This window comes from Thermobia domestica, chromosome 18 (genome assembly GCF_964235325.1).
Source record: "Thermobia domestica chromosome 18, izTheDome1.hap1.1, whole genome shotgun sequence".
Classification (NCBI taxonomy): domain Eukaryota; kingdom Metazoa; phylum Arthropoda; class Insecta; order Zygentoma; family Lepismatidae; genus Thermobia; species Thermobia domestica.
This window is the reverse complement of record NC_137471.1, coordinates 171,671,520-171,688,988: the sequence shown is the minus strand read 5'-3', so window position 1 is coordinate 171,688,988 and position 17,469 is coordinate 171,671,520. Positions and strand designations below refer to the sequence as shown.

The following is a 17,469-nucleotide window of genomic DNA, read 5'->3' as shown; positions in this document are numbered from 1 at the left end:
TTTGGGAACAATAATTTTTAATAAAATTTTATTATCAAATCTTTTTTTGAGTTTTTTTTCATTCTCCTTTATGTTTATATTAACATTTAGCTGTTCAATATAAAATCAAGCGTTTAGAGATAATTACGAACATAATTAGAGAAATACTAGTAATAACTACAATTAATAAAACTAAAATTTTGGGCAATTAAAAAAATGTACTCTTCAGATAGTGATATTTTTCATGTAATGTTGTGATTATATAATAAGAAAATATGCGATATTTGTAATGTAAGATTAAGTCGCTGTCATAATACTGTAAGTTAAACACAATTTAGAATAATATTGAAAGTAATTGAAAATAACCTTGAATTTTATAAAGTTGTTCGTTGATTTGCTCATCGTTCGATATATATATGCCGTCTACTCTTAAAAGTCAATCTGCATTCACTGTGACTAACCTCAAGTTAATTGACTTCAGAGAAAGCAATATTATAAGTTAGGAAGATTTGAAAGTTAAAATATAATTCATCCCCTAGGGTCAACAATACTTTGGTTATAAAATTGAAGCGATGAACCGAGTGCGACGCCTGATTGGGTTCCAGCTAATGTGTAGATTCGGCAATTGACTACAATTTGAAAAGGCTGACCACAATCTTGGCAAGTGTAATTCTTTTTTACTGTGTAGATTAACATGTTCAACCAACCTTGAACGTAGATTATATAACAACCACACTCTTGACATGTGTGATATTTCTTTCGTTTTTGGATTAACGTGTGTGTAATCAAATTTGTACGACGTTTATCCACAACCCCACTCTTGTCATGTGAGAGGTTTTGCTTCTGTGTGGATTAACATGTGTGTAGCCAAACTTGAGCGTCTATTAAATGCCCATTCATACTCTTGACATGGGTGACATTTTTCTCCTCTGCGCAGCTAAACTTTAACGTCGATTAAATGCCTTACTACATTCTTGGCACGTATCAAATTTTTCTCCTGTGTAGCTAAACTTGAACGTTGATTAAATGCCTTACCACACTTTTGGAATGTGTAGGGTTTTTCTCCTTTGTTGATTAACATGTTTGTAATAAAATTTGAACGACATTGAAAACCATTATCACACTCTTAGCATGTGTGATATTTTGCTCCCTTGTGGATTATCATGTGTGCAGCCAAATATGAACTTTGATTAAATACCTGACCACACACTTGGCACTTTTAAGGTTTTCTCCTGTGTGGATTATCATATGTGCAGCCAAGCTTTAACGTCGATTAAATGCTTTACTACATTCTAAGCATGTGTAAACTTTTTCCTGTGTGGACTAACAAGCGTGTAGCCGAACTTCAAAGCTGAAATGCATAACCACGTATTTGGCACGTGTAAGGTTTTTGTCGTGTGTGGATTAAAATGTGTGTAGCCAAATTTGAACGTCGATTAAAAGCCTTACCACATTCTTGGCACGTGTAAGGTTTTCCTCCTGTATTTGTTAACATATGTCTAGCTAAATTTGAACGTTGATTAAATGCCTTTCCAAACTCTTGGCATGTGTAATCTTTTTCTACTGTGTGGATTAACGTGGTTAGCCAAACTTGAACGTTATTTAAATGCTTTACCACACTCCCGGCTGCTGTGTGTTTTTTCTCCTGTGTGGATTAACATATGCATAGCCAAAGCTGATCGTCGATTAAATGCCTTAGCACACTCCCCGCACGTGTAAGGTTTTTCTCCTGTGAGGATTATCATGTGTGAAACCAAATGTGAACGTCGTTTAAACGCCTTACCACACTCTTGGCACGTGTGAGGCTTTTCTCCTGTGTGGATTAACATGTGTTTAGTCAAATTTGAACGACGATTAAATGACTTACCACACTCTTCGCACATATGAGTTTTTTCTCCTGTGTGGATTAACATGTGTGTAGCTAAAGTTGAACGTTGGTTAAATGCCTTACCACACTCTTTGCAAGTGTGTGGTTTTTGACCTGTGTGGATTAACATGTGTGTAGCCAAAGTTGAACGTAGATTAAATGCCATACCACAGTCTTCGCACGTGTGATGCTTTTCTCCTGTGTGGATTAACATGTGTTTAGTCAAATTTGAACGATGATTAAATGACTTACCACACTCTTCGCACATATGAGTTCTTTCTCCTGTGTGGATTAACATGTGTGTAGCTAAAGTTGAACGTTGGTTAAATGCCTTACCACACTCTTGGCAGGTGTGTGTTTTTTCTCCTGTGTGGATTAACATGTGCGTAACCAAAGCTGAACGTCGATTAAATGCCTTAGCACACTCTTGGCACGTATGAGGTTTTTCTCCTGTGTGGATTATCATGTGTGAAGCCAAATGTGAACGTCGTTTAAACGCCTTACCACACTCTTGGCACGTGTGAGGCTTTTCTCCTGTGTGGATTAACGTGTGTTTAGTCAAATTTGAACGATGATTAAATGCCTTACCGCACTCTTGGCACGTGTGAGGCTTTTCTCCTGTGTGGATTAACATGTGTTTAGTTAAATTTGAACGTTTTTTAAATGCTTTACCACACTCTTGGCATGTGTGTAGTTTTCCTCCTGTATGAATTACCATGTGCGTAGCCAAACTTGAACATACTCTAAATTCCTTTCCACATACTCCACATATGTGAGATTTTTCATCTGTATGCACTAACTCACCACTTGACATAGTTGAACTTTGACTAAAGCGTTCATCACTCTTTTCGTACGTATGACGCTTTTCACTTTCCTGTGCCACCATATTTCTTGTCCAACGTGATCGATGAAATCCTCTGCCAAACAGCGTCGAAGTATCAGATTCCTCATAAGAATGAGAAATGGCTTCATTTAATGTAGTAAACGTATCCCCTTCTCCGTGGAAAGCAAATATGTTATCGCGCCTGTAACAAATTCAACAAACAAGGAAATGTGAATGGAGATAATGATTAAGTAGCAACAAAAAATGTAATCATTCGCTATATTACATGATAAACTTATGCTTCATTTGTTTTATTACATTAAATATTGTAGAAATATGAAATGGAGTACCACTGAAAAGTCAACATATCAATATTGTCTAAAATAAGTGGCTGTAGTTTGTTTCACTATATCAAACTGACCTGTCATTTGTATCGTGGCGGTCATAAGTCTATGAACAGGTATTGTCGGCTGCCTTGACACGAATGCACAGTAGGAGATTTACATCTGTCTTATCTGTAGTTTCGTGGGGAGAAAAAACAAACTTCCGATCCAAAGGATTAAGACCAACTCAACGTATTAGTAGAAACTGAACCGAAGATAATTTACTTATCTCATCATAAGAGGAACACGAAAGGCGTTTTGAAACGAATTAAAAAATTACATACAACTTTCCAAGCTAAGGCAGAAAAACTTAAAGTAACAAGACTAAAGACGAATCATTTGCAGCGTAGTGATCGCGGTTCAGTCGTCTAGGCGCTTGGCCAGTAATCTCGAAGTTCTTCGATCGAATACAAGTCAAGCATTTTTTTTTTACTTCAGGAATTTTGAGTTGATTTTAGTTTAGCGTCCCTTTCAGCAGCGAGGCTATATGAGACGTGGACCTACTGATTAACGTGGAATCCTAACCACATGAGCTCCCGCCGGGAATCGAACCCGGGTCTCCCACGCCAAAGGCACGTACGCTAACAGCTTAGCCACGGAGGAGCTCTTTAGGAATTTAATGGAGATAGATCGGCGATAACACACGCTTCATTACATTCAAATATTTGATACTCGTTTGTTTAAACACTTGAACTATCAAATTTTCAGGAATAATACTAGTAATAATAACAATTATCTCGAAGAATATTTAAGAATTAAAAACTTATTATCACTTCGTACCATTACAAGCAGAAAAGTGATATTAGGCGCACAAAAAAAGTTTCGGTTTTGTGTAATGTTGCCAATGGGAAGACGAATTTCTCATCTCAATTCTAAAACAAACCAAACAAATCGTGATGAAACATTTTAATTCGAGACGGGACAAGGTCAGCTCACACTATCGTCATGCTTTGGAGATTAGAATCGAGACGAGAAGAAAGCTATTGTAAATATTTCTCATTTAATCTCGATTCTCGAAATAGTGTATGCCACTCTTTAAGCAACAATTCCTCTGTAGACTGAATCTTATACATCATTTTGTTAGTTTGTATTTCAGAGCTCACTGAATTATGGTCTGTATATATATTTTTATAGCAAAGTTTTTTTAATTACATCTGGAAGCATGAGAAGTTAGTTTATTACAAGCTTTAGTGTTCAATTATATTCAGTTCTGTTTTTACGGTTATTTTCCTGAAAACGTACAGTAGAATATATTCTGCACGAAATATTAGCGGAAATTTTTCGTTTAAATTTGAGTAGCTGTAGTGGTGTCTCATGAAGGTACGGAACCGCTTTCCCGAGACCCCTTCGACATCTTCTGTAGCTTAGCCGGCATAACCATCACTTAAAAACAAAGTTTCTTACGGCTCTTGTGAGTTCATAATCCTTACTTTCTACACGAAATATACCTTGAAACTTTCCGTTATAACATTTGACTAGTTGTAGGGAAACTTTCCTTTATAACATTTAGCTCGTTGCAGGGAAACTTTCCGTTATAACATGTAGCTAGTTGTAGGAACGTATCGAGAAGGTGTGTGCTGTTGGTCCTGACACTTTTCTCCAATCCCGACTATTTTGTAACTTATGGCTTACGCTACGGGCGATTTTACAGGCTTTAATACAATGTGTTCTCATACGAATTTATTACCAATATTATTATTATTATTATTATTACTGAATATTTGAGACCTCAATATTACGTTCTACTTCCCTAGCAAAGCTGGGATAAACGCAAAAAAAAAGTGACAAATCTTAGGAAAAAGACGAAAATCAATGTGAAGGTTACGAATATATTTACAAGGATCTAAAAACTACCAAAAAAGACGATTTCAACCACACGGCGACCGTTTTCCGGATTAAATTATAATAGTCTTCCTACAACTGCCTTTACAATACCATTAGTTATACGGATAACGTGTTGAGTTTGGCATCTGATTAGCCTAGTGTCGACAGTAAATTTCCATCAGCTCCTGCGCGGACACAAATAATTAAAAATTAAGCAGAAAGATAGATAAAAACAAGAAATAAGTAATGTAGATTTTTCATGTAAGTTAAGTAAATATGTTTTGACCTTGAGAGCGACAGAGATATTAATGTAGCTCATAAAAAAATTTTCTTGTTGATATTTAATGCTATGTAGGTGTGAGAGGATAGCAAACAGCTGATTGAGTATACGAACACACATACATGTTTTACACCATGCACCTTCATGTGCATTTATGAATAACAGAAAATGCTTTAATACTAATACACAATAACACACTGAGCAAAGCTATGTGATAATATGTAAATAACAGTATAACGTGACAGTTTCAACACAATAACTGTGCAAAGAAACAGAGAACATATAGAGAATGCTTCGGAAAGCAGGAATTAGGACGTACTGGAAAGGAGGAAGCAGATTAATTGAACTAGTCAGAAGAACAATGAGGAAAGCAATAGCGAAAAATGATCAAGGGGGAGTAATATATAGAGTAGAATGCGCGGAGTGTAAAAAAAATTACATAGGAGAAACAAAAAAAAAAATGCAGAAAAGGATTAAACTGCTCAAGTATGATGTAAAATTGAAAATGGACAACAATGCGATATACAAGCATCAGAAAGATACAAACCACAGGATAGGGTGAGAAGGAGCAGAGGTCATAGATGTAGAAAACAGAACTTTGGTGAGAAAATGGAAGGAAGCCAGGGTGATTATGAAGGTAGCAGGCAAGGTGATGAACTGGAATGCAGGATTCTCGAGAAATAAGGAGTGGGAGAAGATTCTGCTTAAAGAAGAAGAAATGAAAAGGAAAAAGAAAGAAAGAGAAACAAAATAACAAGGAAAATAATGATAATTAGAGGACAGAACGCATCTAGCAGAAAAAAAGTAAACTTCTAATTGAACATGTGTGCAGCTAAAAAGTGAAAGTGAAAGCCGCACAAGTGTTACTCTTTAATGAAGGTGCGGAGCCTAATTAAAAGTTGATCTCCGGACAGTATATATGTGATGACTAACTCCCAGCAGCCAGAAGGAGTGGAACTCTGATGAAGACCCAGTTCTTGTGTTGAAACTGTCACGTCATACTGTTTTTTACATATTATGACATGGCCTTGCTCAGTGTGTTATTGTGTATTAGTACAAAATGGAAACAAGGCTTGATAGAATAGTTATAGAAAATGTTTTGTATGTGGTACTAGTTTATATTTGTGTTAATTTTATATTGAAGCATTTCGCAAAGTGAAACCTGATTTGTGAAAAGAAGGATTTGTTGTTAATGATCGTAATATCAAAATTTTTAGTGTCTCATATTTTAAGTGCATGTTTCTTATTTTCGTATTAAACTGAATTATTTATATTTTTGTACTATCAATTAGTTGCTCGTAATTCATTTCAATATGGAGGATAGTGTTTTAGAACAATTTCAAGCAATGTCGACAGACGAATTAGAGAAACAATTAGAAACCATTGCTCAAAAATGGTAATGAATATTGGACGTCTAGGGCAAAAGATAGATGAATCAGTAAGTAGGTGAACTCCAAAAGTCTATAACAGAAGCGATTTGGGAGCGTAGGAAAGAACAAATTGAATGCCAAAGCAGACAGTTTACGTAATAATATCAAAGTAGCCAAGAACTCCTTAACTGAGGTACGCTCCGAATTAGTTAATGCAGCCAATCATGTTGATTCAGTTACTGCTGAGTTTAAAAATAGTGAAGCGGAATGAAAGAAAGGTATCACTGTGTTCTATGAATACATGCGAACGGCATAGGTTGAGGGTAGGCAAACCAACAAAATACAACACTGCAGAGAAGTGCAAGGCGGAAAAGAAACCGTAAATACTCTTGAATTCAAGCCGGCCCACGTTGTGAAAGATATGTGCCAAATAAACCGAAAAGTCGATTACAATCAGGAAAAGGAAATATGTAGTGTAGAGATAGCGAAAAAGGAAGAATCGTTACGTGTACCTGTAGACAATTGTTTCTAATGTAATTGTTTTGCCGGCAAGGGATACCGATGTTTCACACATGATACGCGGGAGCGTTGAGGTTGCGCGTATCCGCCCTCTTGAAGAAGCCAGGGAAGGCTTGAGAGTTCAATTGATGATTTTGTGTGATAAAGAAGTTACAGTGTTGTCGCTTTTGTGTCGCAGGCAAATGGTTTTGCGCGATTTCACAAATTCAAATTTGTCTTTGTAACCGTGTATATCTAACGTAAGTTGGATTTTAGTGCTGTAAATCCATTCCAACTTTATCAGCCTTGAGTATTGTAGAAGGAAACGATTTCAAATTCACAGTTTAGAGTGTAGACCGGCCAAGCGAATTGTGTTTTACGTAGTGAACGTCTCGTACATAATATATCGGTCGGAAATGTTTACCGTAAACAAGCGTAAAAATAACACTTCCAAAAAACCACACGCAGTTGAAAGTATATTTCCGTTATAGAACCCAAATGTAACACTAAGTTTAAGAAGCAAAATAAGATGGCAAATGATACCCAGTTGAGTTTTCGTAATACATTATTAACGTAAACTCGATTTCGAGGAGCATAATCAGCAGAGTTAAAATGAGCAATCGTGATCATAATATCAGTACATCAGATGCAACATTTATAGATTTCAGTTGCCGAAATGTTTGAATTTTCAATCTAGTACTTCACTTTTGCGAAATTTTAAGAGCGAAAATTTAAGTGTAGTGCTACTCAAAATGTAGACCAGTTGATTGCTCGTAACGATAACAATGTCCGTCGACCTCCACGTACAGCGTATTCTCAGCGCGCACAACCACGAATTAGGCGTGCAGTAGGAAATAAGTTGAGAATAAAAGGAAAGTGCTTTGGTAAGCGTAATTCGGAACAAATTAAACTCGGTCAAAGACGAACTACATGGAAATTAAAGTCGAGCTGTAGGCGAGGTTATTTCGAGTCAAACATGCGGAAGAAGTATACAACGACCTCGAAGAATACTAAATAGCTTAAGCGAAATCACGTACAAACATTGTATTTGGTCTAGGAATTAATTCGTGCGGTTGGTACGCACACATTGAAGCTGTAGTACAAACACAAAATACATAAATACCTTAAGAAAAATATTGTCCATCGCTAGCCACCACTTTCGCCCATCTGTCAGGCAATGTACGGATTCCGTGGCGAAAGAAGTCCTCATCCTTGGAAGCGATCCAGTCAGAGACCCATGTTTCGATATCTTCTGAAGAAGTAAACCGCTGTCCAATCAAATCGTTGTTCATGCAATCGAACAAGTAGTAGTCCGAAGGAGCAACGTCTGGTGAATACGGCGGGTGGGGTAAAACTTCCCATCCGACATTTTCTAAATAGGTTTTGACCGGTTTTGCGACATGTGGGCGAGCGTTATCATGTTGAACAATAAGTTTATCATGTCTGTTCTCCCATTCTGGTCGTGTTCTGGCCAGAGCTTGCTTCAAACGCATTACTTGTCGTCGATAACGTACTCCATTCATAGTTTCACCCGGTTGCAGCAGCTCATAGTACACCACACCTTTCATATCCCACCATATGCACAGCATAACCTTTGCATAGTGAATATCTCGTTTTTGTTGTGATGGACCTGGTTCACCTGGTTTCACCCAGGTCTTTTTTCGTTTAGGGTTCTCGTAATGGATCCACTTCTCATCACCCGTAATAATTCGATGCAGAAACCGCTTTCTGCTCTGTCGTTGAAGCAGCAATTCGCAAATGGTTTTTCGTCTTTCAACGTCTCTGTCTTTCAATTCATGTGGAACCCAATGTGACATCTTTTGAATCATTCCCATGGCTTTCAAGCGTTTGGAGACTGTTGTTTGATCAACGCCTAATGCTGCTGCAAGTTGTTCCTGCGTTTGACACGAATCCTGCTCGAGCAATGCTGTCAATTCTTCGTCTTGAAATTTTTTGGCTGTCCAGCTCGCTCTTGGTCTGCCAAGCCGAAATCACCACTTCTAAACCGTGCAAACCACTTCTGACACGTTCGCTCAGCTAGAGCATGGTCACCATACACTTCCACAAAAATACGATGACTTTCAATCGCACTTTTCTGCATGTTAAAGTAATGCAGCAGGACACCCCGCAAAAACACTTTATCAGGCACAAATTGCGCCATGTTCACTTAACTACAAACTGGTGTTGTTGACGCTTTAATCCACTGCCCTATACTACAAACGATACGCGATGACAGGGGTTTGCAACATATGTGTGGATACACGGAACTGTGGGACGCTCCGTTCGTTGCGCCATTTCTTGTCCACCCGCACGAATTAATTCCTAGACCAAATATAGTAAACTACATGGCAAAATATAGTAACAATAAGCGCAAACATAAAAAGAAATTTATGACACGCATCGCAATGCAATGTAAATTCAATTGTCGTAAAGGAAGGCGTGTCATTACGTGGAAATTTAGTAAATGCGCTGTATAAAGGTGAAAAGTTACGCAAATTAATCAAACTAACTGGAAAAGTACACGTAAACGTGCTAAATTACAGCTTACAAGAGTAACCGGCACAGATGGAAAATTAAAATCTTAGCCCGTGAACTTCAACCAAACTCGGAATAAACCCCGGAAGAGATGAGAAATCGGAAATACCGAATTTGACCTTTTAAACTTTTAAAGAGTAAAAAAGGATTACTGTTTATTCTCCCAAATTTCGAAGGTTACTTTTCATAATCAAAGTGTGTGCCCACCGCCACTGACGCACGAGCCCAGAAAACCATCAATATCGCTCTACAATCAGGTACATTCACCCAAATGTCATGTTTTATGGTTTCCTTACAGCTTTTGGAGATGAAAGATGAATGTTGAAAGGAGAGGAAGTACAGCATTGGAAATTTTAAACAGGAATTGATTTAGAACGCTATTTCGGACTTTGAAATTGTAATAATACCAAACTACTTTTGAAAAGTATGGCTATCCCGTTTTGAATGCGGACTTCCAGTACCGAATTCCTGTTAGGAAGTTTAAGTTTTGTATTTTTTTTTTTTCTTTTCAGGTGTTTCCAGTTTTGGGAACCATACTTCATAATAAAATTTTATTATCAAATCTTGTTTTGAGTTTTTATTCATTCTTCTTTATGTTTAAATTAACATTTAGCTGTTCTCATACAATCAAGCATTTAGAGACATGTTAGGTAACTAGACATAATTACGAACATAATTAGAGAAGTACTAGTAATAACTACAATAAATCATAAAATTAAAATTTTGGGTAATTAAAAAATGTGCTCTAAAGATAGTGATTTTTTCATCTAACGTTGTGATTGTATAATAAGAAAATATGCGAAATTTGTAATGTAAGATTAAGTCGCTGTAAAAATACTGTAAATTAAACACAATTTAGTATAATATTGAAAGTAATTGACAATAACCTTGAATTTTATAAAGTTGTTCGTTGATTTGTTCGTCGTTCGATATATATATATATATATATGCTGTCTACTATGAAAAGTCAATGTGCATTCAATGTGACTAATGATACCTGAAGTTAATTGACTTCAGAGAAAGCGATATTATAAGTTAAGAAGAGTTGAAAGTTAAAATATAATTCATCCCCTAGGGACATCACTACTTTCGTTATAAAATTAAAGTGATGAAACCAGTGCGAGGTCTGGTTGGGTCCCAGCTAATGTGCAGATTCGATATTTTCTAAAATTTCAAAATTTTGTTCTAACTTTTAATGTTTGGCATAATTAGAGAAAAGTGTCATAGTACCGTCAGATGGGGTTAATTGAGACTGAGACAGTTGCGTATTTTCTGTATTCGGAGTTTGCTACACTGTAAAGATTTTTCGGGCGCAGTGTACGATATTTTGTTCTTGGAGATCTAGTAGACATGTACGTGTGTGTCGTGTAAAGATCATGTGCATGAATAAGTGGCGGGAAGCTTAAGCTTAGAGTATAAACGTATGCATTTTCTGACGGCGTTTCAACTTCCATGTGTGCATACTTCAAATATTATGGTTGAATATCTAATCGACTTGTGTTTTACTATTACAAGTTGTGGAAGCTTCTTAACACTTTTCCGTTTCTGTTGGTCATATTTTGCCTTGTAGAGGGCGTTTTCTGACGAAAGGTGTGTTGCTGTGGTGACTGAGACATGCCAAGAGTATATAAGAAAAAGGCGGGAAGTAGGTCCTATCGCAACTACAATGCAACTCAACTACAAGAAGCAGCAGAGTATTCGGAAAAACATCCCTGCCAATCACTAAAGACTGTTTCGAGCAAGTTTAGTGTTAATAAGTTTGCGTTACACCGCCGACTAAGAGGTACATACTCAGGAACCCCAGGAGGTCAACCTGTTCTAACCGTTGACGAAGAATACAAATTAGTAAATGGTAATGTTCACGCAGCAGAATGGGGGTTTAAATTCACTAAAATGGAAGTACGTTTGATAGTTAAAGGATATCTTGACCGATCAGAAAGAAGAGAAAGAAGATTCAACAATAAACTGCCTGGATTGGAGTGGACAATTTTTTTTCTTCGTCGGCACTCGGCTGTTGTAACACAGAGATTAAGCCAAAACATTACTCGTGCCAGGGCAGGAGTTAGTGTGGAAACAATCAGTGCATACTTTAACAACTTACAAGAAACTTTGAAAGACGTTCCACCTTAAAATATTGTTAACTTTGACGAAACGAACTTTGTTGACGATCCTGGTAAATCTAAAATTATAACCAAGCGGGGAGGAAAACATCCTGAACAAATTGTAAATTCATCAAAGGCATCTAAATCTGTGATGTTTGCTGGTACTGCCGATGGCACACTACTACCGCCGTATGTGTGCTACAAAGCCGATCATCTTTGGGAATCATGGTGTCAAAATGGACCAACAGGAACACGTTATAATCGAACAAAATCTGGTTGGTTCGATCAGCATGTGTTTGAAGACTGGTTTATGACTACTGCACTCCCGTACTTCAAAAGGCAAAACTCCAACCTTAGAAAAGTACTGATAGGTGATAATGTCTCCAGCCATCTCTCCGATCTTGTGATTCAAGAGCTTCCCAAAGAGGGAATATAATTTGTGTTGCTGATTCCGAACAGTACGCATTTGTGCCAACCATTTTAGACGTTGCGTTTTTTGGACCTCTCAAGAGAACTTGGCGTGGGATTCTTTCTGCGTGGAAGAAAAAACATCGCGGTTATCTGACCAAAGACTTCTTTCCTTCCCTTATGAATAGTACTTTAATGAAAATAGAAGAAAATTCTGCTCAAAACCTTCAGGCCGGATTTGGAGCTACAGGCATTTTTGCTTTGGACAGAAATCAGGTTTTAAAGCGAATTCCAGATAAAACCAGAGGTCGGCCCTTCTTCCACTAATTGATCTGGTGCTTTTATAGATGCACCGCAATCAGCCAGATTTGAAGATAAAACTAAAAGGGAACGTAAAAGGCGTATTGATATTCAACCTGGAAAAAGTGTTACTTTGGGCTCGATGGATAAAGAAACCAATGACACAGGAAAGAACTATAATGACTTACGTGTTGATGTCAGTTTGGAGGCAGTTGAAGATGGAAGAGACAAGGAAAGCGAAAATATGCCCAACCAGCTTAATAGCAAGGAAGAAAATTTTTCAGCTTATGGTACGAAAGGGAATGTTAAAATTGGAGATTTTGTAATTGTTACATTTCAGTCTGAAAGGGGTCGATGTTTAAAATTCATCGGAATAATTTGTACTATAGACGGAGAAACTATTACAGCCACTTTTCTGAAGGAGAGCACAAAAGAAAGAGGAGTTTTCATTTATCCACAAAAAAAAAAGATACATAATCGTTTAATGTACAAGATATTGTATGTAAAATAGAACCTGTTAAAGTTATGAGACGTAGACGCATCTGTTTGATGTCTCTCTCTTTTAGCAAATAGTTTATCAAGTGTATTTCTAAGAAAGTGTATTTTTATTTGTTGCATTTCAGGCTGTAGTCTTTTTTTTTTTTTTGTCCTACCCGTAATGTTGTATTGTAGTGTTAAAAATATAATTTTAAAAACGAAAACTAAGTCTCACCTTACCCAGATGTTAGAATTACTTGAGACGTACAAAGACAATTACGTATGTCTCATGTCACTTAACTGCATGGGGTGACATGAGACAGTCTATATTTAAAAATAAATAATGATTAAGAAGAGGTGAAGGCTTGGCAATACCATGAATGGCAAGTGTGGTAAATACCTCCACAATTCCGTAGCAAACCGAATCTTTCCAACCATACAATGTGTCGTGACACATACAAATATTCAAAAATCGTCTCAAGTCGCCCCATTTGACGGTAATAAAATTGATGTTCGGATATTAGATTTTGATATAATACTTAGTTTTGATTTGGATTTATAGAAAATAATTAGAGTTTTGATTTGGATTTAGAGAAAGTAAATTAAATGTTATTCTTTTTGATGTTTGAAAATAACTTTTGTTTTGTTGTGCCGGGAAACATAAACCGGTCTCGAGGAAAAGAAAAAGGGAAGACCGTTTAAGATTCCACGGTACCCTTTACTACGATAAACACAGGATACTATGATGTATCGATAGTACGGAGTGTCTACGTTAGTTAGACAGTATATGGTAAAATTCAGGTTTATGTTATGAGAACATATTAAGATTGCTACGTACGAGTAAGCCCTGAACAACATTAATGTTTAATGAACAAGTTAATATTACTGTTATCTTGTGTTTCACTAATGTGACAAATGCTCTCGGATGTGACTTTATTCTCGATAAAGATAAGTGCAATTGCTAGTAAGCCACACATAAGTATTAGGTAGAGCTCTTTAAAACGTTACATTTGTAAACCTACCAATTTTGTAGGTACGAGCGGGCCTGAAGTAATACTAATGATTAAAAAATTGATGAAATGCGGGGCTGTAGCATTAAGTCTCCTCCCAGGGTGTATTTCTTGTCGTCCTTTTCATTATATTTATTTTCTTAAAATGCCTCCTCAAGGCCTGAATGTTGACAGCCCAATTGGGGTTGGGAAATTAACCCTGATGTGTCATGACTTGAATGACGAAGGCATGCAACCGGGTTGGAATGTAATGTCTTAGGGTAGAAGCGACCCTGCAAGCTTCAACTGTAAGAGATCGTCACCACCGTTGGTTTTAGGAACCAATTCATTAATCTGTATTTTTGATGAATGACTTACAACCTGTGTTGTCAACTAATGACGCACAGAATGGCGCTCCGTAAGGCTTCACCGCCGTTAAACTCATTTATTTGTATTAAATTGTTCAAGCGGTTATTAGTTAAGTTGTATAATGCAAGTTACGTTGTATAATAAACGAAACTGACTTAACATTGACGAAAATTCTTTTCAAATTTGGCGGTCTCTACAGTGACTGCTTTCTATACGCCTACAACAACAAACCATCCCTGTAATTAGAACTGATGCTGACCCCCAACATTAACGCCAAAATAAAGTTACATGTTCTATCGTAGAGTGTAGTTAAAACTTCGTGTATACAGTTCATGGTTTTACCTACAGATGACTGTGAAACTCTTTTCATATTTTGTGGGAAGAAATGCCCGATGTCCAAAGTAACCCCTTGTTAAAGTAGCTAGTAACTACTATAAGCGACATGAAGTATCAAAATTCAGTGTGGCAAATCATAACACGGAACTATGAAAATGATTGGGAATGAAGGGATCCATATAATTAAGAGGTTACGTCCCTAATGTCTTGTGTTACATTGGAACACTAATATACAAGCAAAGAAAGCATTACCTATAAAATACTTACCTTTCAGGATGTTACCTATAAAATACTTAGGAACGTACAATAACACATTCAACACGTAAGACATCCTAAATACAGAATTTTGCGCTATCCTTGTTTACCCACATTTTGCGTAATGCCCTAATCTGCATAGCAATCTTATTTTTACCGGCCATCTAGCACATGCTGGTTAGCGTAGTTTTTACAATAATTCATATATCATGTACGTTCGACAAGCCCCTAAAGTGATCCCATATTGAGAAATGCAGGCCCATACACTAGAAAAGATTCCTTGGAATGTGAAAAGTCGACTTCCTTGAAAAAATGAGTGCAACTATGAAATGGACTGATGTATGAACCTTTACAAATAATGAACATCTATTGTTGGTTAAAATATTCATTATCTTGTATTTTACTTATGTCTTTCGAAGCCCGCCGGAAAAATCACGCTAGACCCATTTGAGCTAAATCCTAAATAAAATCACAAACGTCCATAGTTTATGTTCGAATATAATACATTACAGGTTTAATTTTAGGATAATTAAAATTCTCATTATTTGTTATTTCACATAAGTCTCTATATAAATAAAACAATATCGTCGAGCACCCATATTTTAAATATATGCAACAATTAGTGAGAAATGTGTAACCAATAATAAAGAAACAATTATTTTATCAAGATATGAACTACATAAGAATGGCATGGATGATATCAATCTTATTATTATTTTTATTTGGTATACAGCTAGTCTATGTGTGCCATGTCATTTCCAAATTGTAGGCTACTAACTCACGTTCATGATATCTCTCATACCTAAATATTTATCGTGAAGTATTGCTTTTAACCAACAAAATTTCCGAAACCATATAACCGTATTGTCAATCTGAGCCAATTAGTTAATTTAAAATTGAACATTACCTTTCTGGCCGAACTGAATTTAAACTTTTTATTGTTAATTGTTGGGAGTCATTAGAATACGACGCGCAAGTCTCCTGAACCACTATTTTTCTTAGCGTTTCTATATTACTTTCAAATGCAGGATCTTCTTCTAGTGCTAATTCTGGTTTCACCCTATCAACGTTTAGTTTCAAGTCCAAAGAGCATATAGCTGTATCCTTGTCCACTGATACCTCTTCTTCCGTTGTAGATAATATTATCTCTTTGTTGTCATTCATTAGTTCATATGTACACCCTTTCCCTTCGAGCGGATCTTCAAGAGGTAGGTCATAAGCAATTTCTTCTTTGCACATCAATTCCAACTTAACAGACGCCTTACCAGCCATTGTGAATTGAAATATAATAAGAATTTAACACTGTTCTTATACTCCCCTTATATTTTACGTTGCCAGTGTTAACGAAATCATTTACAAGTACGTTCACAAAAGCAACTTTATATTCCCAATCTTCTTCTTCTTCCTCTTATTCTTATTCATCGGCCACAATTGCTCTCTCGGCAATTGATTGTTTGTTTGAAGTAAGAATCACAAAAGTTTTGCATAGTATTATCACTCTATCGAACAAGAATATCGACAATTTAGAAAGGTAATTATACGTGTAAAATGTAAAAATTAGAATAGTTGAAAAATGATAAAAAGTAACAAGATGTGTACAAAGTCATAAAACAGATAGAAAGTACTAAGTATGATAAAGCGAAAATACGTGAAAAAAAGAAGTGTCGCAATCAGGAAAAAGTCAAATTTCAGGCCGTGTCCAAAAGATACAAGTTCGCATTCGAAGTACGCTCACTTCCGGAAGTGACGTCACCTAGTGTTCAAGTTCACAAGTGTGCAAGTGCATAGTGCTTACTGTGCGAAGATGTACATAGTCGTAGAGTGATTATTGTAAGCGATTCCACTCCCCTTTCCCGCTGAAATTGGTTAGACAACTAGCGCCGCCACTAAAAGGAGTTCGGGAATTATGAACTACTGAAAACAAAAACTAATCGTTTATGTTATTTGACCGTTCAGAGCGGAAGCGGCCAGTGAAAGCGGAAATTTCAAATCTATTGTTATCACTCCAATGTGCAGATCGTTACGCGAAGATGAGTAGCGTCGGTTATATAAAAAGTGGTTCTTCTCGAAAATAAAAAGTGGTTCTTTGTGTATATATATACATATATTGTATATATATTCTTGTGTATATAAAGTGTAACATTTTATAGTTTCGTAATGCCGAATGCTAGCAAGTGCGTTGTGTGTGCAAAATATGAAAGGGACTCCGATGTATCGTATTTTAGATTTCCTACAGACAACGAAAGGTAAGTAGCTTTTAACTACACACTTCATATATGGAAAGTGGAGCCAAAACTCATTTTCCAAATAAGATTAGGAGTGAAATTACAGCTTCTTACTTTGGAGGCTAATGTTAGGTTTCCATAACGTAAATAATGCTTACTTGTAACGTGTTAAAGATTGGGCATGCCGCAGAATAGTCTGTAATGGAAGTTTATAATTTTAATTTTTATAATTTTACGGCATATGACTGAATGCATATGAAAACGGATTGTATAAGATACTAATTTCCATTGTTGGAGCATTTGTGTACAATGTAGGGAACAAGTATTTTGTGCTTACTTACTAGGGATAAAACAGACGAGAATATGTTATGGCTGTAACATGCTACTTTCCACTAGTGAACTATTTCCGCATGATACATTTTATGGTTATAAGTAAGGAGTTACTAAGG

The 17,469-nt window shown here is 36.5% G+C and overlaps 1 protein-coding gene across 1 annotated transcript; it reads right to left on the bottom strand.

Annotated features, from left to right (window-relative positions):
- Positions 1 to 979: 979 nt before the first annotated feature.
- LOC145676213 (uncharacterized) lies at positions 980 to 16,871 on the bottom strand. The gene is made up of 2 exons (XM_081747136.1): positions 15,703 to 16,871; positions 980 to 2,871 (listed from the first exon to the last, which is right to left on the bottom strand). The coding sequence occupies exons 1-2, from the start codon at positions 16,065 to 16,067 to the stop codon at positions 1,578 to 1,580; spliced, it is 1,659 nt and encodes a 552-aa protein (XP_081603262.1). The 5' UTR covers positions 16,068 to 16,871; the 3' UTR covers positions 980 to 1,577.
- Between the last annotated feature and the right edge of the window lie 598 nt (positions 16,872 to 17,469).

Excerpts from the sequence above, each read along its gene's own strand:
- LOC145676213 (XM_081747136.1), bottom strand. The coding sequence starts at position 16,067 with ATGGCTGGTAAGGCGTCTGTTAAGTTGGAATTGATGTGCAAAGAAGAA. Across the intron at positions 2,872-15,702 it reads AATTCAGTTCGGCCAGAAAG|GCGCGATAACATATTTGCTT; the intron begins GTAATGTTCAAT and ends AATTTGTTACAG.